General features: G+C 56.4%; 2 protein-coding genes across 2 annotated transcripts; one reads left to right on the plus strand and one right to left on the minus strand.

The window, feature by feature from the left end:
- The first annotated feature begins 5,341 nt into the window (after window positions 1-5,341).
- On the plus strand, window positions 5,342-11,597 carry PERM1 (PPARGC1 and ESRR induced regulator, muscle 1). Its single transcript, XM_048967847.1, has 4 exons — window positions 5,342-5,474; window positions 5,946-7,760; window positions 8,140-8,256; window positions 10,543-11,597. Exons 2-4 carry the CDS (start codon window positions 5,948-5,950, stop codon window positions 10,620-10,622), a joined length of 2,010 nt encoding a protein of 669 aa, XP_048823804.1. The 5' UTR covers window positions 5,342-5,474; window positions 5,946-5,947; the 3' UTR covers window positions 10,623-11,597.
- A 95-nt stretch (window positions 11,598-11,692) lies between these two features.
- Window positions 11,693-23,717, minus strand: PLEKHN1 (pleckstrin homology domain containing N1). Its single transcript, XM_048967848.1, has 15 exons — window positions 23,514-23,717; window positions 22,405-22,504; window positions 19,956-20,102; window positions 19,765-19,845; window positions 18,932-19,022; window positions 17,507-17,631; window positions 17,174-17,323; window positions 16,957-17,037; window positions 15,363-15,432; window positions 14,864-15,018; window positions 14,381-14,560; window positions 14,007-14,243; window positions 13,754-13,864; window positions 13,502-13,550; window positions 11,693-13,306 (listed from the first exon to the last, which is right to left on the minus strand). The coding sequence occupies exons 1-15, from the start codon at window positions 23,591-23,593 to the stop codon at window positions 13,134-13,136; spliced, it is 1,830 nt and encodes a 609-aa protein (XP_048823805.1). The 5' UTR covers window positions 23,594-23,717; the 3' UTR covers window positions 11,693-13,133.
- Between the last annotated feature and the right edge of the window lie 207 nt (window positions 23,718-23,924).

Raw genomic sequence — 23,924 nt, forward strand, 5'->3', positions numbered from 1 at the left:
GCTTGGAGCTGAGAGCACTTTCCCACCGGTGCTAACAACCTCAGTTGCTACACAGAGCTGGTTTTTGGAGCAGCATCTCCCAGCTCTCTCGGGCTCATTATCCTCATTTCAGCATGGAAGAAATGAGCGAGGGGGAGATGCTGCCCTTCGGCTCAGCTCCCAGCGCAGCACATCACGGGGTTCCAAAGGTCCAACAGCCTGCAGGGCCCATCCCATGGCCCCATAAGCCTCTCCCTGCCCCCACAGGGCAGCTCCGAGCTGCTGAGGTTCCAACTGCTGCCCACGGGGAGAGCGTAGCCTGCGGTCTGCTGCAGCACGCAGCTCGCGCGCAGCGATTGCCTGCGGATTAGCAAAGGTCAGGGATTACTGCTCCAGCCCTTCCCAGCCCTTCCTCCCCTGCAGGTTGGGGAGGATTTTGTTGGTTTAGGCTGAGCCGTGAGCGCATGGAAAAATCCCACCCAGCGTTTGGGGAGCCACGGGAGCAGGATTCCTGCAGCAGATGTCAGCGCTCTGGCAAAAGGGAAAACACCCCACCCTTCAGCCTCCTCAGCGAGTTGGGGGATTCGTGGGATCCCTATGGGCAAACAGCTCCTTATCAGCAGCGCCGTGCTCTCCCGGCCCTGGCACAGCGTGGCAGCTCCCAGCACAGCCCTGCTCCTCCTCTCCCCGCCGTCCCCCTTTTCATCTCCCATCCGCCCATTTCCATTTGGCCCTGACAACTTTTATTTTATTTCTTTTTTTTTTTTTCTTTTTTTTTTTTTTTCCCTCCTCCTCTTTGCAGAACGTGGGAGGGATGAACGCTGTGGATAATTAATAACCCAGCGCTGCTCTGCTCTGCCTTCCCAGGAGCGCTCCCTCCACCTCTGCAAGCTCTCCCTCGCTCCCAGCCGTGCGCTGTCTCTTCCCGTCGCTGATAAATTGCAGCTGGCAGCTCCTCGGCTTATTTTGTGTGTGCTTGTGGGTTTGAGCTGGGGACAGGGGATGCTTATCAGCTCTCCGGAGGTGGCTGCTATTACGGCTTATCAGCCAGCCCCCATTTGCAGGAGCAGCTCCTGCACGTGGGTCGATGCAGGGTGGAATGGCAGCGCTTTCCCTGCTCCCCAGACCCTCATCCCAGTGCATTGTTCAGGGCAGGTCCGAGGGGGTGAGGTTGTCCCCAAGGTGGGTTCGTGCCCCAAAGCCCCCCGGGAGCTCCACACATCGGGAGGTGGATTTGCAGCTTGCCATTATGCTCCATTAAGGAGCGCTAATGGGGTTGGATTTGGTTGGGGCCACGTGGGCAGTAAGGTCAGGGCGGGACAATATCCTGTTGACATCACTCCCAAGGAGCACTTCACCAAAATGGGCCTTGCTGGAACTTCTCCTGGGTGCAAAACCCCAAAGTGGGGCACGGCCTCTTCCTTCTCCCCCGTTATGGTGGGGTGAGGCACCTTAATTGGAGGGGTGGGGGAAGGGCTGTGCTGGCGTGGGGAGGGGGCGGCGGGTCTGGTTAACCTGCCTCATTAGTGGCCGTATGACATCATTATCTCACATTAGCGACACTCTTCCAAAGGTAATTGGGAAGCCTCTGGAATGGCCTCGTGACCTTTAATTAATGCAGTGGGGCCTTTTCCTTGTGCAATCCCTCCCTCCGCCTCCAGCAGCTGCTTCTTGTTAAGATGCCGGAGCGGGGCAGACCTGCTCCCACGCTGGGTTCTCTAAACCACGGCCTCGTGCAGAGGTGGGCAAGCTGTGGGCAGCCCCCTGGGTGCAGTCACAGCCTCAGACCCCCCCACACATCCCATGGGGCAGAGCTGGGTTGCAATGCCACGCTCCTGCGGCCGGCGATCAGAGCACTGAGAGCTATCAGGGATGGAGCGTGCTCCTCCCAACCCTTTCATCTCCTTCCAGCTGTAATTCTGCTGTCTGCTCCTGCTTTGCAGTTGTTATTGTCTCTTCGGTTTGGCCTCAGCTGCTAAATCAATGGGCAGAGATGAGTCAGACAGGTAGCACGGATTTCCATTAGCACCGTGTGTCTGTGCTGGCATTGCTATTAGTGGGGTTATTGCAGCGGCTGCAGCCCTGCATGGCACTGTGCTGTGCACATCCCAACATGCAGAGCCATTGCATCCAGGAGTGCCTGAAGTTCTGCTCAAGGAACCACGAGGCCTTTTGCAGCACGCAAAGCACCTCAGTCATTTAGAACATCCAGCCCAAGCCCAACTGGTGTGCAAATCCACCCCCCTTGCAAGGGAAAGGGGGAAGAAGAAATATTTTACTTTCGTGAACAAAAATGTGTGCTTGAAATAGGATTCCCAGATGTGAGCAGGGAGACAGGAAGATGGGAGAGCTCTGTGATGGAAGGGCTTTGCTGGAAACAATAACATTTCCTCAAAAGACAATGGCCTAATAGAGGGAGGTGGGTTTATTTGCCCTGCTGGGAGGCAGATGGGTTCCCATTTCTGATGGTGCCACCAGAACCAGGATGTGAGCAGTGCTGGAGCATCACAGCTCCTGCTGCCTCCTGCTTCCTGCCTTCTGCATGGCCCAGCCAGGAGCATGGCAGCTTGTGGCACTGGTGGCACTGGGGTTACTGGTAGCACTGGTGGCAGTAGGGACACTGGAGTTACTGGTGGTACTGGGATGACCACGCACTCTGTGTTAGTGGCATTTGAATTCTCCAGCCAACTCTCCAATTCTCTCCAAGCACTGACATCTGTCCCTAGCCTGCTCAACTCCATCCCAACACAACAGCATCCCAACACAACATCTTCCCAACACAACCCCATTCCAATCCAAACCCCTCTCAACCCAACAGCATCCCAACCCAACTCCATCCCCATCCAACCTCATCCCAACCCAACTCCATCCCCATCCACCCTCATCCCAACCCAACTCCATCCCCATCCAACCTCATCCCAACCCAACTTCATCCCAATCCAACCCCATCCCAACACAATTCTATCCCCATCCAATCCTATCGCAACCCAACAGCCCAACCCCATCCCAATCCCATCCCACCCTACCCCAACACTGTCTCAAACCAATCCCATTCCAACACAATCCCATCCAACCCAACCCCATCCCAATCCAACAGTATTGCAACCCAACCTCATCTCAACCCAGCAACATCCTAATCCAACAACGTTCCAACCCTGGAACTCCACAACCCAACCTCCTGGTCATTGCAGCCTCTTTTTAGGGTTGTGCACCAGGAGGTGAAAAATCGGGGTTGGGGGGGGAAGCGCTGACTTTCTGGGTGGAAGTGACACCTAGTGGAAATGGCAGGGAAATGGTTTCTGCAGGTGAAGCACCGATCCTGCTGGCAGTGGGATTTGGGTGTCTGTGAGCTGGAGCTTCGGCCCAGCAAACTCATGGGGACAAAAAAAGGACAAAGAGAGCAGAGCTGCTAGGGAAGGGCTTGGAGGCATCTCAGAGCGCACCGTGGAGAGGTGGCTGTGGGGTGACAGCTGTCACCTGGTGGTGGATGCTGGTCCCCAGCCACCGCCACCACAAACCACACTGTGTGTGACTGCATCACGCTGCAGCGATGCAGCTTTACACCATAACCCTGCGGTGGCCCTGACTCCTTCTGCAGCTCCACGTGGGCGCAGCTGACGTCCCCTTGGCACAGGGACCCATCCTGCCAGCACGGAGCTGTGTCCCAAGGCTGCTGCACACCGAGAGCAGCCAACGCTTGCAGGGAAACCTGAAACCCAGCAAGACTTGGATGAGCAACCCGAAACTCAGGCCAGGATGCGAGGCTTTGGGAGAGCTTGGCGGGGTGTCAGCCAGGCGCAGGCTGGGTTTCGCAGCAGCCAAGGCGCTGACCTTTGAGTGAGCCCACTGGGAAGCATGGGCTGGGATGTTAACAGAGCCTGGGGACAGATTTCCATGCACACACATACACAAAAAAAAAGGGGGGTTAGGGAAAAACAATGCCGACCTCTATGGTTTGGGGGTGATGATTCCCAGCCTCACCTGCCCCAAACCAGCAGAACCAGCCTGGTGGTTGCAGCACAGAGCTCGGAGTTTCAGTGCAAGGTTAACCCCTTCCTGGATCTGGAGATGTCTTTCTCTTTCCATCATGCTTGTTGTAATTGTCTACCTTGCTTCTTGCAAACCCATCCCTCCCTCTGTGCAGACACACTGTGATGGATCTGGATCAAGGCAGGGAGATCTCCTCTGTGACCCAGCCCATGCTGCACTGCCCCTGGAGTGGGTTCAGCCCAAAGAAACCCTTTGCACAAAAGAGGATCCTCAGTTTCCCTGAGCTCCATTCCCTTGCTCCTGGCTCCTTCTCCCACGCTCCATCCTGTGCCATCGGGCAGAGAGGGGCCTCATCTGCTGCGTTATTTCAGTCCCATCTCTAATTACAGGGTGACATCCGTTATTTATATCACATCCTGAGCGCCCAAGCAGCAATGTGTGGGCCTGGGAGCAGGCGGCAGCCGGAGGTACAGGAGCATCCCCCGAGCAGCATGGGGTGCAGCACGCCGTGCCTTCAGGGTCAGCCCAGAGGAAGGCAGGGAAGCGCCTGCAGATGTGCAGCTCCCCCGAGGATGGTGCGTGGGCTTCACCCCGGTCAACAAAATAAACACTTGGATGCCTCTCGTTCTGAGCCGTGCTCGCGTCCCGCGGGCCGGGGTGTGTGCAGTTCCTGTTGGGTTTGGTGCCGGTTGTCGATGTGACACCGCTAACAGCCCGCTGCTGGCTCCGGTTCCGTCCCGCTGCGCCTGCAGCTTTCATGTTCCCCGCTGCGGTCTGCGAGGCGGGGTGGAGGGCTCAAAGGGAAGGAAGCGGGCGCAGCCAAGGGGAGGAAGCCGGCTGGTTTCCCTTCTGCGTCTGCGAGCACGTGCAGGGAGCAGGGGGAGCAGGGCGCAGCCAGATCAGACGGCAGATAGGGCTGGCAGGCAGCAGCCCTCTTTCCTTCCCCACGTTCCCACTGGCTCTCTCCCCGTGTGCGTCAGCCTGCAGGATGCACAGGGCCGTGTGCTGCCGCGTGGCCATGCAGTGCGTGACGGCAGCCGCGCAGGGGAGCTTCCTCCCTGCAGGACGGGGCCACAGCAGGGGCAGGGCAGCAGTTCCCAGCTATTTCTGGCTGCTGGGGTTATTTCTGGTTCTGATTGCCATCCCGTGGCAGCTCGGTTCCTCTGTGCGCACCCTATGATCCCACTGATGCTCTCCATGACCCATCTATGGGCCATCCCGTGGGGCTGTGATGCCCATAGGGCTGCAATGCCCATCTCGTGGGGCTACAATCCCATGGACCCCATAGAGCACAGGGCAGAAATGTGCCGCCTGCTGCCTCGCCTCTGCCCCAGCAGTTTCTAAATAAGGAGCTGCCCTCCCCACAGCTCAGGTGACACAGGGACTATTTTTAGCAGTGAATGGAGCAGAGCTGAAGCTCTCTGCCCCCGTCAAGGGTACGGCATCATGTTGTGCTGGGGGGATTTTCCTGCATGGCTCTGTCACCACCTGGGGCTGTGGCACAGGTAGGATGCAATGTTGTGGCCTCTCTGCTTCTCCTCCTGCTGCCGGGTCCCCCCTGCTGGCTCAGGGCTCTGTTGCATTTCCTACCCCAAAAAGCTGCAAACTTCTCTGCTTGGGTTGCACTGCATGCTCTCTCCTGCATGGCACTGGGCAGCAGGAAAGAGCCTCAGCTCTCTGCTTTTTTGCACAGGTTGGGGGCAAAGCAAGTGGGAAAAGGGAAGGAGAGATGCAATATCCTGGTGCTGTGCAGAGGGAATACCTGGAGCAGCCAAGAACGGAGTGGCCATGGCCATAGCCAGCTCAGCACCACCTGTGGGGTCTGCCACGAGCCATCCTCACGGGATGAGATCCCACTGATTCCAGCCCCAAAATGAGTGGGGCCGATGGCAAGGGGGCATGCTCCGCTAGTGATGCCATGCCCCCTCCTCACTCCCTGCTTTCTCCGGCCCCCTCCCCTTGCTGTGCTGCTGCAGGCATGGATAACTTCGAGTACAGCATCCAGCTGAACGACCTCGACTGGGCTGAGTTCTTGCGGGCGGTGGAGGAATGCAACCAAGAGCCGGCTGCCCTGGCCACAGCAGAGGAGCAGTGCCTCAGTGACATTGAGCAAGGGGACGGTGTGCCTGCTCCGTGCAGCATCAGGGCAGGCGCCGAGCCAGGGCTTGGCAAGGCGAGCTGTTCCCCACGTGGGCTGTGCGGAGAGGACGAAGCAGATCTGTGCTCATCCACTCTACGTGAAGGCAAGCAGCCTGTCTGCCCTCTGTTTGCTGCCATGCCCAGCGTGCAGGGCAGGCAGCCGCCTCATCCACCTGCAGCTGAGGGCACCGTGGGGCAGGATGCAGCGTCGGGAGAGGGAGATGCTGGCAGCGGGGCCATGGAGCATGCTGAGCACCCTGCTGCGCCCTGTGCCCAAGGAGAAGACGCCGATAGGCAGCCCTATGGGAGCCCAGTAGTGGCACAGGGTGGTGCCCAGGAGGCTACTGCATGGAAAAGCCATGCTGGGGTGCCAGGACCTACCCATGAGCACCCTGCTGCAGAGCCTGCTGCAGAGCTTGGGGAGAAAGCAGGCAGCCAGCCCAGCGTCCTGGAGGTGGTGAGACCCAAAGTGCCAGCATCAGCAAGGAAGAGCCGCAAGCAGCGTGGAGTTGGTGGCACCGAGGTGACCCCTGGGGACAAGGAGCCAGCAGGAAGCCCAGTGAGGGGCAGCACAGCATCCAGCAGGGCCCCCTCGTCCTCCCCACTGACCTCAAGGAAGGGCAAAGGGAAGGAGAAGGCGGCCAAAGCGGCACCCATGAGGCTGAGCAGTGAGGAGGCTGCGGAGAGCAAACGGCCGACGGGCAGCCCTGGTGTGGAGCTGGGGGTTGTGCCCCCCAACGTGTCCCCAAAGCTGAAGGCAAAGGAGTCAGGAGCACAGTCACCAGGGAAGGCAAGGGCCACCAAGCTGGCCAGGCAGGTGGGGGACACAGGGGCGTGTGACACTGTGCCAGTGGTGGTCACAGCACCGGACACCACGCCAGTGGTTGTCACCCCATCGGTTGTTGTCGCTATACCAGATGCCATGCCGGTGGTTGTCACCACACCAGTGGTTGTCACTGGGCTGGGAGAGCCGTGCCAGGAGGGGAAGGCTCTCGGTCCCCAAAATGTGGCTGCTGCTGCTGGGGGCTGCAGGGATTTCACAGCCAGCCCCCCCCAGGAGATGGGCTCCCCAACATTCACAGTTGGGGGCTCTCCTGGGGCAGGCACCCTGGATGTGACGTGGCCTGAGATGTACGAGTATTTGTTCTGTGAGTCCCAGGGGGAAGAAGAAGCAGCAGAGAACACGGTGGAGGGTGAGAAAACGCCCTTGGAAAGGGAAATATCCTTGCCTGAACTGTATGAGTATTTTTTCAATGAACCTGAAGGAAGTAGGAAAAAAGCCAAGCGTAAGGAGAGGAAGAGGAAGGAGTTCTTTGGCTTGCACCACGCTGAGCTGCAAAAGAAGGATCCCAAAGCGGCTACAGCCAAAGAGCCCCTGGTTGCCACAGTGCCTGAGCTGTATGAACACTTCTTCCCTGACAGACCCCAGCGCAGGGGGGGCTGGAGGGGATTTCTCTTCTCTTCACCAGCCTCTGAGGTGAGGAAAGCCATGGGGGCTCTGATGTCCATCCTGCAGAGGCCAAAGCCACACAGCACAGCCCAAGTGCCGACCTCCCCATCACTGGCACGGAGTGGGTCCCACCTTGCCCTGGTGCCACTGGGAGGGGGTCCTGAGTATCCACCAGCTTTGGACATGGCCCTTGCACTGAGAGGTAAAGCAGCTGGAGCCCATGGCTGGCTCTGCATGGAGACTGCTGAGATCTGTGCGTTGCTGGCTTTGCATTGTGTATGCATGCAGCAAGGTGTGCACTGTGCATGCATTTAGCAGGGTGTGCAGTTTGCATGCATGCAGCAGGCTGTGTGCCGGCCCCAATCCCTCTCCTAGCTGGGTTAGTTGTCCCTATGGTTGTGCCATCCTGTGGAACAACATACACCAGTTCCTGGTGAGGGGATGGGAGGGAAAATGGCCAAATCCTTCTGCACCAAGGGACCCTGAGATATGCCAATGACTGCTGAGCTGCAGACTGATGATTTGGGAGAAAAAAGCACCAACTTCAGGGCTGTATCCTGAGCTTGCTCCCCTTCCCACAGGCAGACCCGAGGCCCCGCTGGCGCTGACCCACAAGGACATGTGCCTTGTCTTCTGTGCCTTTGCCTCCTGGGCAGTGAAGACCTCTGACCTGCAGGCTCCGGATGCCTGGAAAACCGGTGTGTGGTGTGTGGGGCTGGGGGAGGATGGGGTGTGCAGGGAGGAAGGCGGGGATCCCATCACCGAAATGTGCTGGTGGGAAAATGCAGCCGTTTTCCTGCTGTTCCAAAGGTGCTTTCTAACATCTTCTATAGGAATGTTGGTTCTGACACCTTGCTTAGGGTCTTTCCCTGTGAATAGGGTCTGTTGTCTTGCACGTAGCCTGCAAGAGACCCCAGTTTTATCCCAGAACAGCCTTTGCTGGTTGGGACCAAGGTGCCATTGAGGCGGCACCAAGATGGCCCCAGGCTGCTGGGAGAAATGTTCCCCACGAAGGTCACCAGGAAGCTGACACCCAGGCTGAGAATAGCATGCTAGCTAAAGCAGCTCCACACCACGATCACAAGGAGCTCTTGGCCAGCTCTTCCTTGCCTTCTTAGTATCAGGGGCAGACGTGGGCACAGTGTGCCTCATGCCATGGGATTGCATAAAGCAGTGTGCAAGGAGCTTTTCTTGGGCACGTATGAGATGATCTGATCTCTGCTATGAGCCAAACTGAAAGATTTTGCTGGGTGTTCAGAGAAGAGCTCCATCCATTTGTTCTGAGTTTTGGGTATTTTCTGCTTTTGGCTGGGATCAGGATGTCTGATGCGTGGTGGGACGGGGGCCTGGGATTACAAAAACTCCTGGCACTGTGTTGGCACCAAGTTAAGGCCATTGCCTTTGAGATATCAGGAGAGCTAACTCAAGAGATGCAGCTTACTCCAATGTTTTTTTTTCCCCAGTATCTCATATATAAGTTGTCATAAGCCATGCCAGACACAACCACCATCACCATCCTGGCATCCAAACCTTGAGTAGATATACTGTGATCAATGCAACACTGTCGCTCAATCCAACACCATCGTGGTGCTCAATCCAACACCATCGTGGTGCTCAATCCAACACCATCGTGGTGCTCAATCCAACACCGTCATGGTGCTCAATCCAACACCATCATGGTGCTCAATCCAACACCATTGTGGTGCTCAATCCAACACCATCGTGGTGCTCAATCCAACACCATCATGGTGCTCAATCCAACACCATCATGGTGCTCAATCCAACACCATCGTGGTGCTCAATCCAACACCATCGTGGTGCTCAATCCAACACCATCGTGGTGCTCAATCCAACACCATCATGGTGCTCAATCCAACACCGTCATGGTGCTCAATCCAACACCATTGTGGTGCTCAATCCAACATCATCATGGTGTTCAATCCAACACCATCGTGGTGCTCAATCCAACACCATCACGGTGCTCAATCCAACACCATCATGGTGCTCAATCCAACACCATTGTGGTGCTCAATCCAACACCATCATGGTGCTCAATCCAACACCATCGTGGTGCTCAATCCAACACCAACATGGTGCTCAATCCAACACCATCATGGTGTTCAATCCAATACCATCATGGTGCTCAATCCAACACCATTGTGGTGCTCAATCCAACACCGTCATGGTGCTCAATCCAACACCAACATGGTGTTCAATCCAATACCAACATGGTGCTCAATCCAACACCATCACGGTGCTCAATCCAACACCATCACGGTGCTCAATCCAACACCATCATGGTGTTCAATCCAATACCAACATGGTGCTCAATCCAACACCATCACGGTGCTCAATCCAACACCATCGTGGTGCTCAATCCAACACCAACATGGTGCTCAATCCAACACCATAGTGGTGCTCAATCCAACACCATCGTGGTGCTCAATCCAACACCATCATGGTGCTCAATCCAACACCATCGTGGTGCTCAATCCAACACCATCACGGTGCTCAATCCAACACCATCACAGTGCTCAATCCAACACCATCACGGTGCTCAATCCAACACCATCATGGTGCTCAATCCAACATCATCACGGTGCTCAATCCAACACCAACATGGTGCTCAATCCAACACCATCACAGTGCTCAATCCAACACCATCATGGTGCTCAGTAACTCTCCACCAACATGCTCAATCCATCACCACCGTGGTGCTCAGTCCTTTCACTTCTCAGCACACAAGTGAAGTCTGTGCATCCTTTCCCTTGAAACAGCCATCTGGTGGAGCTATGACCCATGTGCCCAAACTAGAGATCCAGATGTGGTCTCCAAGGTGTGGGCAGCGCAGGATGCACTGGGAACAACCCCATGAGATGGGGATACGTAGCAGGAGGTCCCATGGCCTCCAAGTTGGGAAAATGCTCTCTAGGTTGCAAGAAGCTCCCATCCTCACCATGGGAATGTGACGGGCTCTTTTGCAGTGTTCCTGGCAAGCTTTGGCACGCTGTCTGCCATCCGCTACTTCCGACGGCAGGTCAGGGAAGGACGGCCCCGCACCTAGCCCCAGGATAGCACGTACCCAAGGACAGCTGAGGATGGGCACCTTGTTCTTGGGCAGCACGAGGAGCCCGGAGCCCAGCACTGAGACTTCTGAGGAGCCATCCCCAAAGGGGACAAGATGTCACGGGGAGCAGGATCCTTCCGGTGACAACACGGTAGGCGGTTTGTACCTGTGCTGGACAGGAGAGGAGCCTGGCATGGGCCAGCTCTGTTCTTTCTTTGCACACTTCTTGCATATTTATGCTGCCTGCAAGGAGCAGCATTGGCACCCGACCTCCCTGTGGGGGTCACCCACTGTCAAAACACCGAGATGGAGAGCAAAAAGAACAAACAGAAAAAGTGCTTCATGTTCTACAAAAGGGATCGGGGCTGTGCACTGGGAAGAGCCCTGGCAAGGACAGGAGCGTGTCGGAGGGGGCACAAGGAGTGCACATGTGGCTCCAATGGGTGCCGGCCCTGGGGTCTGTTTGTTCCATGCTGCTCCTGTCCTGGAGACATGGAGTGGGAGGAGGAGGAGGAGGGTGAGTGTGACCTTGTGGGGGACGAAGGGGTGAGAGGCAAAAACAAAATGGTTCTGTGTCTGGTCACCCAAGAGCATTATTCATGAGGGTTTTCTGCGCTCACAAGTCTGCAAACTGCAGAAACGAGGGGTTGGGTAGGCACTTAGGGACCAGATCCACAAAGGTACTGGGGAAATCTGCCCTAAAATCCCATGTGGGTCTGCCTAGGAGCTTTATAGGAGCAGCCCGATGCAACAAGGGGCAAGAAGAAGAGGTTCTGCTCTTCTTTTACAATACAGAGTGCCATGCATGGGTTGCACTGAAGACCTTAAGTGCAGAGCAGAGAGCACACAGTGCAATTATGCAGTGGGATACATAGCAGCACGTGATGAGGGAGAGATACTGGCTCTGTGTAGACTGTGTAGGAGCTGTACGTTGGGTATGAGGAGTTGTGTGGAGGAAGAGAACAGACTAAATATGCTGGAAGCTTCCAATAAAGATCTATCTCCTTTAATACTTTGTGTGCATTCCCATGTCTGCATGGTGAGCTCCTTCAGAGCCTGGGCTTTCCAGCGCTGACCTCTCTTAGCAGCCAGGTGAACCTGAGGTGCAAGTGGGAGCAGCCAGCAGCTCAGCATCTCAGCCCCACCACCACCATAGAAACGACCTTTTGGGTGCATCCTGGAGGCTTCGTGCGTGTCACCGAGGTGGGCGCAGTGCCACCCTGCCCTGCACGCAGCTCCCATGGCTGTCACCTCCTTGAAAAAGTCAGGCAGGTGCTGGCCTGCTTGCACCGTGTGCGCCGAGGGGGCAACAGCTCTGTGCTGCAATCTGCTTGGCCACAGCAGCTCCTTTTATATTTCAGTCACATCCCCTGTCATGAGATGAGAGCAAAGCTTCCTGCGGACATTTCTGTTAGGTCAGGGCTGTGTCATTGCCAGCAAGAGGGCTTCAGAGGGAGCGCTGGGAGCTGGAACGGCGCAGTGGGACCGTGCTGCTATTGCCACCTCCTGCTGTATCAGAGCAATGCCAGGAGGAGATATTTGAGTCTCACTCAGATGGAGCCCAGGAGCCAACACTGCAGCCATGCACCAGGGATGCAATTTAACCCAGTGCAGCTGTGGGGGCAGAGGGCTGCTGCTGAGGGTTGCAGTGCTGCCAGCAAGGCCGAGCAGCTTGCTGCAGGTGCATGGAGTGAATTGGAAAGCCCCTTCCTGAGACCCCCAGGACACGGGAGGAGAGTGAGGGCAAAGGGATGGCAAAGAGAGAACAACGCCTGCCAGAGGAAGGTGCGCTGTAATTGTAGGGCTCACAGTACCATTCCATTCTGAATAAATAGATCCTGTTGGTTATTAGTACACAGCTTCCCAACAAAAGGTAAACCTGGAACGACACAACGACAGCAGAAGACCCAACCCAACACACGCACCGCAGCACCGAGCCTCATCCACAGCTTCAACATTAAATACATCTCCGACTCAGCCACATGTACACATTAAATACATCAAATTCACTCAAACCTCGCAATGTAAACTTTGCTGGATACCTTCTGGAAAATACAGGTAAGTACAATGTAATACGTAGACATTCAAGTACAAAACGCTGCTGGGTTGCTCTGTGTGCACCAAAACAGAGATTTCATCGCTATGTTTGGTTTGCAGCCTCCAGAGGGGACAAAGGTTAAGAATTTGGAGCCTCAGGTAAAAAAGAAAACATTTGGGTTTGCTGCTGACCTCATATGTGCTGAGGGATCTGGCCAAGAGGCTGCAGAGTGATAGCACCCAGACTCTGTCCCCTGTTGTTTGTGCCCTGATCTCCCCAGGTGCCCCCAGATGCTGAGGGATGGGAGGAGGATGTGGCCCCCTTCCCCCCTCCCCCCTCGCAGTGGGAACCATTCTGGGATGTCCTTAACACTGCTCCCAGGGATCGCTGCGGATCCCTTTGCTTCCCACACCCACCGGGGTGGGAGAACAGAGCCCAGGGGTCATCCTGTGCCCGGTGAGGACCTCTGCTCACACTTCATAGCAGGGTGCTGGGCTGTCTGGCTCCCTGCCCTCGGCGTCCCACAGGTTGTCATAGCTGAGCTCGCTCTGGAAGCTCTGCAGCTCAGCGTAGTCGTGGTACACTGCAGAGTCACGGTGCAGGCAGCCGCCTTCTGGCACATCGTAGGCACCCATGCCATCATCTGCAGGGAAACAGCACAGCCCTGAGAGTTCCTCCAAAGCAGCCTGATTCAGCTGCCTGCGGTCAGCAAGGAGGAGGGAAGGGCACACATGGGTCCCTGCACTCCTCCTTCAGCCCTGCTCCAAAGACACCGATGGGGGACGTGGATGAGGCTGGAGATGGGGATGGAGAACCCAGCAGCACCCACGGGCCTCACCTGGTGGCTGCAGCAAGGGGCCCAGATGTTCCTCTGGCAGAGATGACACCTGGAAAGGAGGAGATGAACCGATTGGGATGGCACAATGCTGCAGCCCTGGGGTACCCCATGCCCTCCCCACTCCTCAGGTTGCACCCACACAACGGGCTCCAACCCTGAGAGAGACAAATCAAGTTCCCAGCCCCTCCCAGGTGCTTACAGAACAGCACTGCAGGGCTGCTCCCTGCCCCTGGGCTGCACTGACAAACTCACGTTGGCAAGGTATGGAGCATCTGCAGGAAGCTGGGGGTGTCTCTGTGCCCCGAGCACCTCCATCCAGTGCCTGCCGGGCAGGGGCTGGGCAATCTTCTGACACTGCAGGACCTAAACAGAGCAAATGGCAGAGCTGATGCCCACCACCGAGGCCCCCCACCAGATTGCTTCCCTACGGCAGCAGACAGGGCTGCTATTTCCACAAGCATCACAGTGAGGAAAACAGAAGGAATCGGAGAGGAGGAACCCTTACGTTGCTCATTTCCAGCTGTGCTGGGGGGTCCGTGGGGCGATGCGGTGTGCTATAGGTGCAGTAGGGCTCAGTGTACAGCGCAGGCAGGATGGGGTGCTGGGAGATGAGGCTGCACGGTGCCTGTTCCACATCCTGCGTGCCTGGACCACATCTGCCTTTGGGCTTCTTGGTGCTGCTGCCCCTGCGCAGCTCCTGCACAGGCAGCACGGTGCTTGGCCAGTTGGTGTGGGGCAGGCACTGCAAAAAGGCAAAGCTGGCTCTTTTCCATCAGCCTGGACCCACATGTAAGCAATGCATGGTCACCGCCTCGCTTGGGTGCTCCACCTGCTCCCTTCCCACTAATTTCCTGGGATTTGGGCATGGGTTTCACTCACATGGAGAGGTTGGGAATAACCAGGGCTGTGTGGCTCCTCCAGCAGCATGAAGGACTGAGCGTCGTGCAGCGAGCCGCTGTGCTGGGACAGGTGTGTCAGGGTGTTGGTCCCTTTCCCTCCAGAAGCCCAAGAGTTGGTGCGGCCATCGGAGGCCAGTGAGCCTCTCCCACTGCCAGCAAACTGCAGGGGAAGAGAAAAAGTTTGCATCAGAGCAAACCTGAGCATCCCAACACCCTGCATTGACATGTGCTGCTCCATAGGGCTGAGCATCCTACAGATGGAGCTCCCTAGGGCTGAGCATCCCACGGATAGAGAACCCCAGGGCTGAGCATCCTACAGATGGAGCTCCCTTGGGCTGAGATACCTATGAATGGGGCTAAAGCTTCACAGTCCAGCTCAGCCTGGGCTCTTGCATCAGGGCCACCCATCCCCATCCCCACTGGATTTATACTGGTTTCCACACAAATCCGCAACAGCTGTTACCTGGCTGAGGTGTGGCAGCTTTGATCCTGAGAAACTCTCTGATCCGGACAAGGAGGAGTCAGCATTTCGAAACTGGGCAGTTTTGAGGCAGTAGAGCCACTCCTGGTAATCCTCATAGCTGCGGCAGATGACGCGGATGGAGTTGATCAGCCGGCCTGTGAGACAGCATCACGCGGGGCTGCTGCTGGGGCCGGGCTGCAGCCCACGGTGCCTCCCCCAGGAACCCATGGTCATTCCCATACCCATTCCCCATCCCCTATCTCCATTCCCATCCCCACACTGCATCTCCATACCCCATTCCCCTTTAGCCATCCCCACACCCTATTCCCATCCCTCAACTCCATCCCCCATTCCCCATTGCCATCCCATACCCCATCCCCACACACCATACACCATCCCCATACCTCATCCCCAGGCACCAGATCCCTACAGCACCACGGGACAAGAGGATCTCCCAGCCCAAATCCAGATTGCATCCAGCGCAGCCCTAAATATGTACCTTCTATTAAAAATGAGGTTTTCTCATTCTCTTCAAACAACACCTGGATGGCATTGAGTGGCAGCTCGCCCTGTTGGGGATAGAAGAAAATCACTGTCTCTTTTCTAGTCCTCTCGGCAGCATTTTCCCACCTTTTAGCAGCTGATGTCTCCAAAACACTGCACAAGCGTTGCCCCCACAGAAGCTGATCTGCTGGCTGGGATTTCCAGCCTGGCAGCCAGGAATCTCCCCTCCATACCCTGCAAAGCCTCACAAAGACAGGGCTGAGCCCCACGGATGCCAGCAGCTGAAACGTGAGCCCTGGGCTGTAGGGCACACACTTGTGGCTGCCACTCCAGTGGCACACATGGCAGAGGCTGAAGCGCTCTGTCCCCAACTCATCCTCAGTGCTGAGCACAATGCAGTCATTGCACGCACGTCCACAACAGCACTGCACAGCCATGGAGGTGGGTTGGTGCTGAGGGAGGGATGACAAACTCCTGCAGTATTTTTCCTGCGTAGGAAAGCCATTTATGGTCCGAGCAGTGCAGACCTTGGGAGGAAAAACTAAAGCAGCGCTCTGTGACTCAGTTTTCCCCTGTTGCTGCTGTAAGAAATGGACTTTGGTGCTGCCACGCATGGGCGGGGGCTGGCGTGGGGCAGGCACAGAGCATCCCTTGCAAACAGCCCTCCTGAGCATGGCAACCCCCAAAACCAGCAAGGAGAAGGGCCAGACTCTTTTCACATCGATGGGAGGGCTCAGCAGGCTTGTAGAAGCGCTGGGAGAAGGCTGCTGTGCCCCAGCATGCCCGTGGAAGAGCCGGTTCACGGGGAATCCCCTGCAGCCCCGCACCGTGGGAAGGCAGCACAGTGAAGGATGGGGAAGACAAATCCAGTTTAAGGTTTCAAAAGAGATGAGTTCATCCAGGAGCCCAACCCAAGGCCCCCTCGTGCAGCGTCCTCTTCCCAGGAGCTGCCGACAACGGGCTCCCGAAAACAAGCTCAGCCCGAGGTGTGGCACAGGAAAAACACCCAGGCGGGTGTTCAGGGAGAGCTCTCATGGTGCATGGCCCTGCTCCAGCCCGTGGATGCTCCACGCAACTCTTCCCACTCCAATTAAAAGCAGCCTGCACGCCGCAGGGCATGGCACGGATGTGGTGACATAGCATCCTGGCGCTGCGCACCTGTCGGCTGGGCACCACGCTGCTTTTTTCTCTGCTCAGACCTGAAAAAAAACAGCCTTGGAGTGCATGTGGCTTCTTGACAGCCCTTGGAGTGATGCCTGAGATGTTGGCTCGGGGGCCATTCGCACTGCAGGTGATACAGGTGCAGCCCCCATACCATGCATGCTGCCTGGGCGCTGCTGACTTTCACCTCCTCCTCCCTGCATCGCGGTGCTCGGCAGCCAGCTCCTTTCCCGCAGGGCTTTGTAGGAGGGCAAGGTGTTTCTCATGGGAAGAGGGCTTGCAACACCCCGCTGCTGTTCACCTGCCAGCTGGCGAGGGAGGCAGAGCCCTTGCCAAGAGGAGGAGGGGAGCCAGGTAGAGGGAACAAAGAGCCGAAGCCGTGCTGTGGGTTGGGGAGAGAAAAGAGAGATGCTGGAGGATGAATGTACCTTAAAGTAGAGGCCGTTGTGTTCTTCAGACACAATCACCAGCGTGGAGGGGTACAGCACCAGCAGGCGCTCGTGCTGCTCCTAGAGAAGGAAAAGAGCAATGCTGAGCCCAGTGCTCTCCTGCTCCATCCCCAGACACTGCAGCTGGGCCAGCAGAGTGAGCACTGCCCCACGATGTGCATTGAAGGGCTCTTCAGGGGCACCACGGTGGTGCTACCTGGAAAGGCAGGTGCTGGAGCTTCACTTTGGAAACACAGAGGACGTCACCGAGGGATTCCCGCTGGGTCCCCCTCCACTCCTGGACAGGCATGTTCTGCACCGACCACCGCAGCTCTTCCTTCCCCACCGAGCTCTGCTTCCAGTCATCCTAGAGATGGACCAAAGCAGAGATGTGCCCTCCTCTTTGAAATGCTCATCAAGCTCTGGATATTGGGTGAAAATTTCCCCAGACCCAACCCAAGGTGCTGCAAGAGGTGATGGGGGAGCAGTGTGCTGCAGAGCACAGCATCACCCAGCACCGAGCCCCTGCATCCCAGCCCCAAGCACCAACCTGAGCAATGAAGGGCAAGCCCAGGTTCCCTCCGTTCAGGTGGATCTGCTTCTCCAGGTGATAGAGCCACTGCTTCAGCTCCGGCTCCGTGGGGCAGAACACAATCAGAGGGTTCAGCAATGGACCTGGGTGTTGGAGAGACGAGATGTGTTGAGCTATGCAGCATCAAAGGGCACCACATGCTTCTCAGCTTTGCTTCGGCTGTAAATGTATAGACCAACCACTTCCCCATGTATGTATTCATTGCTGCACCTGTGCCAGACAAGCTGCAGTGCAAGTGAAGGCTCACACCCCCTGCTACTCACTGCAGAGACACTCTAATGACGTTAATCATCACTTCTGGCAGGCTGCGGGATGGATGTTGGGATTAATAATTGACCAGTGATCTCAGGTTATAACAAACTCAGTGAGATGGGGATTTGTGGGGCTCGGAAGGAGTCAGATAAGCGAGCGCACGGGATAAACACGGTACTTTGCCCTTTGTGGAGCCTTTCATCTCATGAGACCTGTGTTAGTTATGAAGATCAGGTAATTAAGACTTTGAAACACCTCTGGCTTGTCAGAAATGCACTGACACAAAGACAGCAGGTAGGGGGAGGAAGCTGAGGCAGAGCAGCTGCCCCTGCGTCACTCCGCTCAGCTCCATCTCACTGGTTGGGTACGAGGAGTTATGCAGGTCCAGGGCTCACCCCTCTTCCCTGCCTTGGCTTCCTCATCTTTGCAATGGGGATCAAGAGATCCCCTGCACAGTAGGGAGTCAAGGTGCTAATAGCATTACCCAGGAACTTGGGTGGCTATGGGTGTTTACCATGGCCCTGCAGAGCAGCAGCAATGACACAGCCGTGCTGAGCAACCTGTGCCAGCCTCGTGCTCTGTCCCACAGCCCCATCCTTCCTCTTTCTGCAGGAAGGCTTTGGGCCATCTCTGAGCCACTTTTACAAGCCAGGCTGGGCTGCTCACAGTCCCACCAGCAGCTGGACCACAAACCCAAGGCATAGCAATATTATCAGCATCTCCTTTTTACTATCTCTGGGTGGCCATGGCATGGCTTTCTCTTCCTTGGCTCCGCATCTTTTTCAGCAATCCTTCCCTATTTCTGTGCACTCCAGGCTCTAACTACCACCCCTGGGGCCTTGGGGCTGCTGTAACTCAGCAAAGAAGCCTCTGGCCACACTGCAGACAGCTCATTATCCCTTGTATAAGCAAGGCAAGCGCTTGGAAAGCCTAAAAACTCTTGAAGGCAGCAGCGCTGACAGGGGAGTCCCCACTCAACCCTTTCCCTGCCCGCAGCCTTGGGCATCCCTACCAGCTAAGGATGCAGAGCATCAGTTCCCTGCCTCCTCTCCCCACGGTGTGGTTTTCTGCTTTGTCACCATGGGGCAGCTGTGGTTTCACCCACAGCCTCTCAAACCCTGGGGCACAGACCTGTGATGCGGAAGGCGTGCTGCTCCTCCTGCCCCGCGCTCCTCCTGCTCTCCACCTCACAGACATTCAGCTCTTTCAAAGGCAGCAGGCCCTGCGTGGGAAGGAGACACTGCCGTTACTGGGGCAGCCCACAACAAAGAATGCCCCTTTTCCCATAGGTTGGGCTGCCAACAGCTGGAAACATCTGAGCCTTCAGTCCAGTGCTGCTTCCAGATCTTGGAGAAAACCTCAGCAAAACCAAACACAGGAATATGGGAATAGCACAAAGCGGAACTGAGCTGCTCTCTTCCCATACCCCAACCCTTCACACACAAAGGAATGATGACAAGCATGTGCTCCCATCTGGGGCTCTCGGAACAGGGGCTGTGAAAGATGCTAATTGCTGTGATGTCTTGGGGCCGCTGCTGGCACATTTAATTCCTTCTTAATTCCTTTAGGATTAATAATCCAAGGGGCTGTTTGTAAAGCAGGTGGGGGATTGGTGATGGTGTTTGCATTCTGCTGTGTGTCTGATGGCTGGCTTGCTGCGTGAGTCAAGAGAGCACATCGTCTTATTGCATTAACCTCAAGTGACCTAGAAGACAATAAATCATTTCTAAAAGGGATGAGTTTCCCCATCATCCACAAAGCAGCCATGCTTGGTTGTTGTTACTCACTCCTGCAGAGGGAGAAAGCATTCAGGGTCGGTTTTGGCTGTGATTTTTCGGCTGTATGTGCAGAATAGCCTTTAATGAACCCACATCACCAAAGGTTGCTGGTAGAGGCCCATCCCATCTTGGCCATCCCACCCAGTGCCCCCAGTTTGGCCGTGCTGCCCCTTGGAGGTGCCCTACCTGGTAGGTGAGCCCATTGGAGCCCACGGACTGGAAGTAGAGGTGAGACTGGAAGAGCTCCAGGTAGCAATCATTGACCTCCTGCAGAAAACACGTTTGGGGTTTCTGGCAAACATCTGCCACAGCTGTAGGTCCCATTGCCCAGCATTTCTTCCCACATCCCAGCCCTGCAGGGTCAGGCTGTGAATTACCTGGCAGTGCTGAAACTTGAATTTGACCTTGGAATAATAGATGATTTTCCCCAGGTTCCTGACGACCGTTTTCCTCCGTCCCTTCTTGAACAGGCTGGGGAACCTCTGGTCCAGGTTTTCCTTCTGGTTTTCTTGGTTCTGAATGCTCTGTACCAAAGATTGGGGATAAACAAGTCAGAGGTGGGATGTGGGATGGATGGAGGAGGTGTCCCCCAGCACAGCACTCTGCATCTGCTCCGGATTTGGGGTCTCTGTGCTGAAATCAGCTTTGAGCTCAGCTGGCAGAGATGGGGATGTGTGCAGTGGGGGAGACAGGAGCTGGAGGGATGTTTTCTAGGGTGGGAAAGGGAATGTGCAGAAGCGTATTTAGGGTTTCCCAACCCTGACCTCCTGCCATCCTGACCCAATTGACTGGGACAAGGACCAAGCAAGGCTAAGACAGTGCAGTTTGCCTTCCAGGCCAGGGGTTTCCCATGTTTCCTGAGCTCTGGTTTGATGGAAATTCCTTCCTTGTGCAACGGCACAAACCCACGCCCCTATTGCACTCCACTGCCTGCAGCCCATGGGGTATTGCACACAGGCTCAGAGATACTCATTGCCAAGCAGAAGAGAGAGGATAAGAGCCACAAGCTTACCCTGAACCAGGCTGCAAGCCTGAGAGGGACCTTTTTTACCCCTTTACATGGGATATTTCCTCCCATGTCGAGGCGGGAGGGCTGCGGTGGTGACATGTTGAAGCAGCATTTCCAGGCACACAGCAGGGAGCCGGGGGACAGCACAGAGACAGCAGCTGCGCCCCGTGATGAATGCAGAGCCAGCAGCACAAGCTCACCCCTGTGGGCCCCAGTGACTCACCCCGGTGGAATGGCACCAACCCCAGCCATCCCTGGTGCTCAGCGGCTCACAGGACCCTCATACCTGCAGAGCTGAGCTCCTTTTGCACCCACAGAGATCTCTGAAATCTCCTCCAGGTGCAGCTAAGCCCTTGGCTGCTGCGGTCTCCCTCCCAGCTCCACGCAGTGCCATGCACACACATCCGAGCCGTGGGGAGCTGCAGGCTGCCTGGTGATGCTCTCACCAGAGGCAATTAATGTCTGCTCCTGTGCTTCCCAGGCTCAAACCTCAGCACCCACAGGGCCTGGTGACTCAGTTTTTTTTCCCCTCCACACCATCACCATCTGCCCTTGGAGAAGCCTGGAGCCAGCTCTTGTGTTTCCAGCTGCAGCCCGGGGTCAGGGCTGGAGGGGGCAGGGGAGCAGCTCTGACCCTGCATGGCCGGTGGGCAAAGGGAGGGATTGGGATTTTTCTCTCTTGAGAAAGATGTAATTGAGAAGGGCTTCTAAGCGCCAGCGGTCTTATCAGCACCGATCAGGTCTTTTGGTCAGGCAGGAAGAAGTGGGACAGCTCAGGTCAATTTTTTACCAGGCGGGGCTCTGTGTTTTTCTCCCATTTCTGCTCCACACGGGCTGCAGGCAGCACGGATCCCAGGCGAGCAGCTTTCTCCCAGGGCTCTGCAAGCAGTGCCAACCCCGACACCTCCTTGCCTTCCCCACATCTCCGCTGCTCATCCCGCAGGTAGAGCCGGTTGCTGATTAACCTGCCCGTACCCTGCAGCCCCCGCTGACTCCCCGCTGAATCACCCTGCAGGAAGGGCTCAGTCCCTCGCACAGTTACCCAAAGCCAGAGCTGTGCTCCGGGCAATATCCTTCCCCTGAGGATTTGCTGTGGCTGGGAGGGGTGGGAAGCAAAGGGAAGGGCGGGGTGTGGGAGCTGCACAAGGATGCTAGCTGTGGTGGGGTGGGAGCAGGGATTGGGGGATGCCCCCAGCACTGTGCACGCAGCTAGACTGACTCCATCACCTCCCAGATGGAGGTGTCCCATCACAGGTGGTGCCAAGTTCCACTCAGGATGTCCCTCGTAGCACCATGCCTCAGTTTCCCCCTTTCCCCACATTTTTCCCCACAATTGCCCTACAGCAGCACGCACTCAGCGCCGCCCCATCCGCAGCCCTGGACCACCCCGAGGTCCTGGGCAAACACACAGTGCAGCGTTCCCCGAGCACTGCTGGGATGCAGCCATATGGCCACGGGGCTGCTACGTGCCCGGGGCAGACCTGCCCTTCCTGATTATCTTCCCAGCTCTCATTGCTAAGACGCTGCCTGCTCCGTCTCATTCCAGCGTGGGAATGAATCATCCTACCTTTGAGTGTTCGCTCGCATTTTCCCTTCCTACCCAGAAACAAAGAACTGAGAACAGCGATGATGTTCCCACCACACTGCACTCCCCCCGAATCACACACGTAGAGATGCAGCATGTCCTTATCCCCCCCTCCATGGGGATCCCAAGCACAGGGCTCACCCCTGAGCTGCCCTGCCGTGCAGCCTGGTGCACCTTTGGCCCTGGGATGGGTGGGAATGCAGCCTGTGGGGCAGGATGTGCTGGTACTTGCCTTCCCAGGGATGTACTGCAGGATTTTGTCTGTCGTTGTATCCCTCTCCCCATCGCCGTCTATGCCGAAGAAGCTGGGCAGCTTTTTCTTGCCATTTTGCCTATGGGGCAGGGGAAGAAACGGCACAGATCTGAGCTGATGCAGAGCGAGTTCTGCTCAGAAAAAAAGGGAACTTGGAAAGCTCTGTGAGCAGTTTGCTGTGGGCTTTCTAATCACCCCAGCCCAGCACTGAGCTGATAACCGCCTGGAATGATTACAGCGGGTTTTGTGCTGCACCTGTTGGTGTTTCTTTGTTTTATTTTCCATTTCTTCACATCACCAAATGTTCTCAGCTGAGCCCGGTAGCAGCGATGTCTTATTGCAATGTGCCACCTCCAGCCCCACTGTGAGACCCTCAGGGCAGAGCTGCATGTGCACATGCACACACACATGCATGCATGCACACCACTGGTGCAATGGGGTCTTTGTGGTTTTCCTCTCTTCCCTTCCACCCCCAGCAGAGCCCCCCTGGTACAGCACACAAGGAGCCCCATCTGGGGCTGCAGTACCACCCTGCAGAGCTGTCTGCTTCCCATGGGGGCACAGCAGGGGTCAGGCTGAGTGCCAGGGTTTGGGGTTTTCCTTCTAAAGGGGTAGGGATGGGTGGGATGGGTACACTGGGTTAGGGTGAGGGTGAGAGTTAGGGTTAGGTTTGGTTAAGGTTACCGTTAGGATTGTGGCCAGTAACCCTATGGTTAGGGTTACCACCGGGGTTATGGTTAGGGTTACTGTTAAGGTTAGGGTTAGGATTAGGGTTAGGGCTACGGATAGGGTTATGGTTAGAGTTAGGGCAGCACAAATAAAATGCAAAACAAAGGAATGCTGAGCGCTCAGCTCTGTGCCCCACGGTGGGGAGGTGATATTTCCCAACTCCAGTGAAATAAATCACGCTGTTCCTCAGGGCAGTGTGGCTGCAGCACTCCGGCACAGCACCACGATCCCCCCCCTCCAGCTGCCGTGGCACCACTCCAAACCCCCCCAAAACCTCCCATTGCTGGTGGAACACTCTTTGGGATTCCCAAGAAGAACTCAGCGCCGACCCCGTTCCCAACGAAAGCATTCGTACTCACTCTTTCTTCAGCGAAGGTTTCCTCCTGAAGGAGTGCCGGAACCCCCCAGGCGCCTGCGGGACGCACGCAATGTTCCCCATTCCAGCAGCCCAGGAGCACTGGGAGCACTGGGAGCAGAAGCAGAGCGTGTGTCACGCAGCCATGCCCCGCTTCCGTCTGTCGGCACTGACTTGTGGGTGTGAGCCGGCAGCAAACAGACTTTTGGCCCAGGGCTCTCACCGGCTGCTTCTCCTCCGCCCCGTGTAGGGCCGGGACGTTTGGGGAGGGGCTGCGTCCCAGGGCTGAGCCCAGCTCACCGCAGAGGATAGGGCTGAAGAAATGGCCCGGGAACATTCTTCTTCCAGGGAGTCGATGGTCACTGGAAGGGGAAAGGGATGAGGAAAGAGGTGGTGACGACGCGCAGTCGCCGAT

This window comes from Lagopus muta, chromosome 21 (genome assembly GCF_023343835.1).
Source record: "Lagopus muta isolate bLagMut1 chromosome 21, bLagMut1 primary, whole genome shotgun sequence".
NCBI classification, from domain to species: Eukaryota; Metazoa; Chordata; class Aves; order Galliformes; family Phasianidae; genus Lagopus; species Lagopus muta.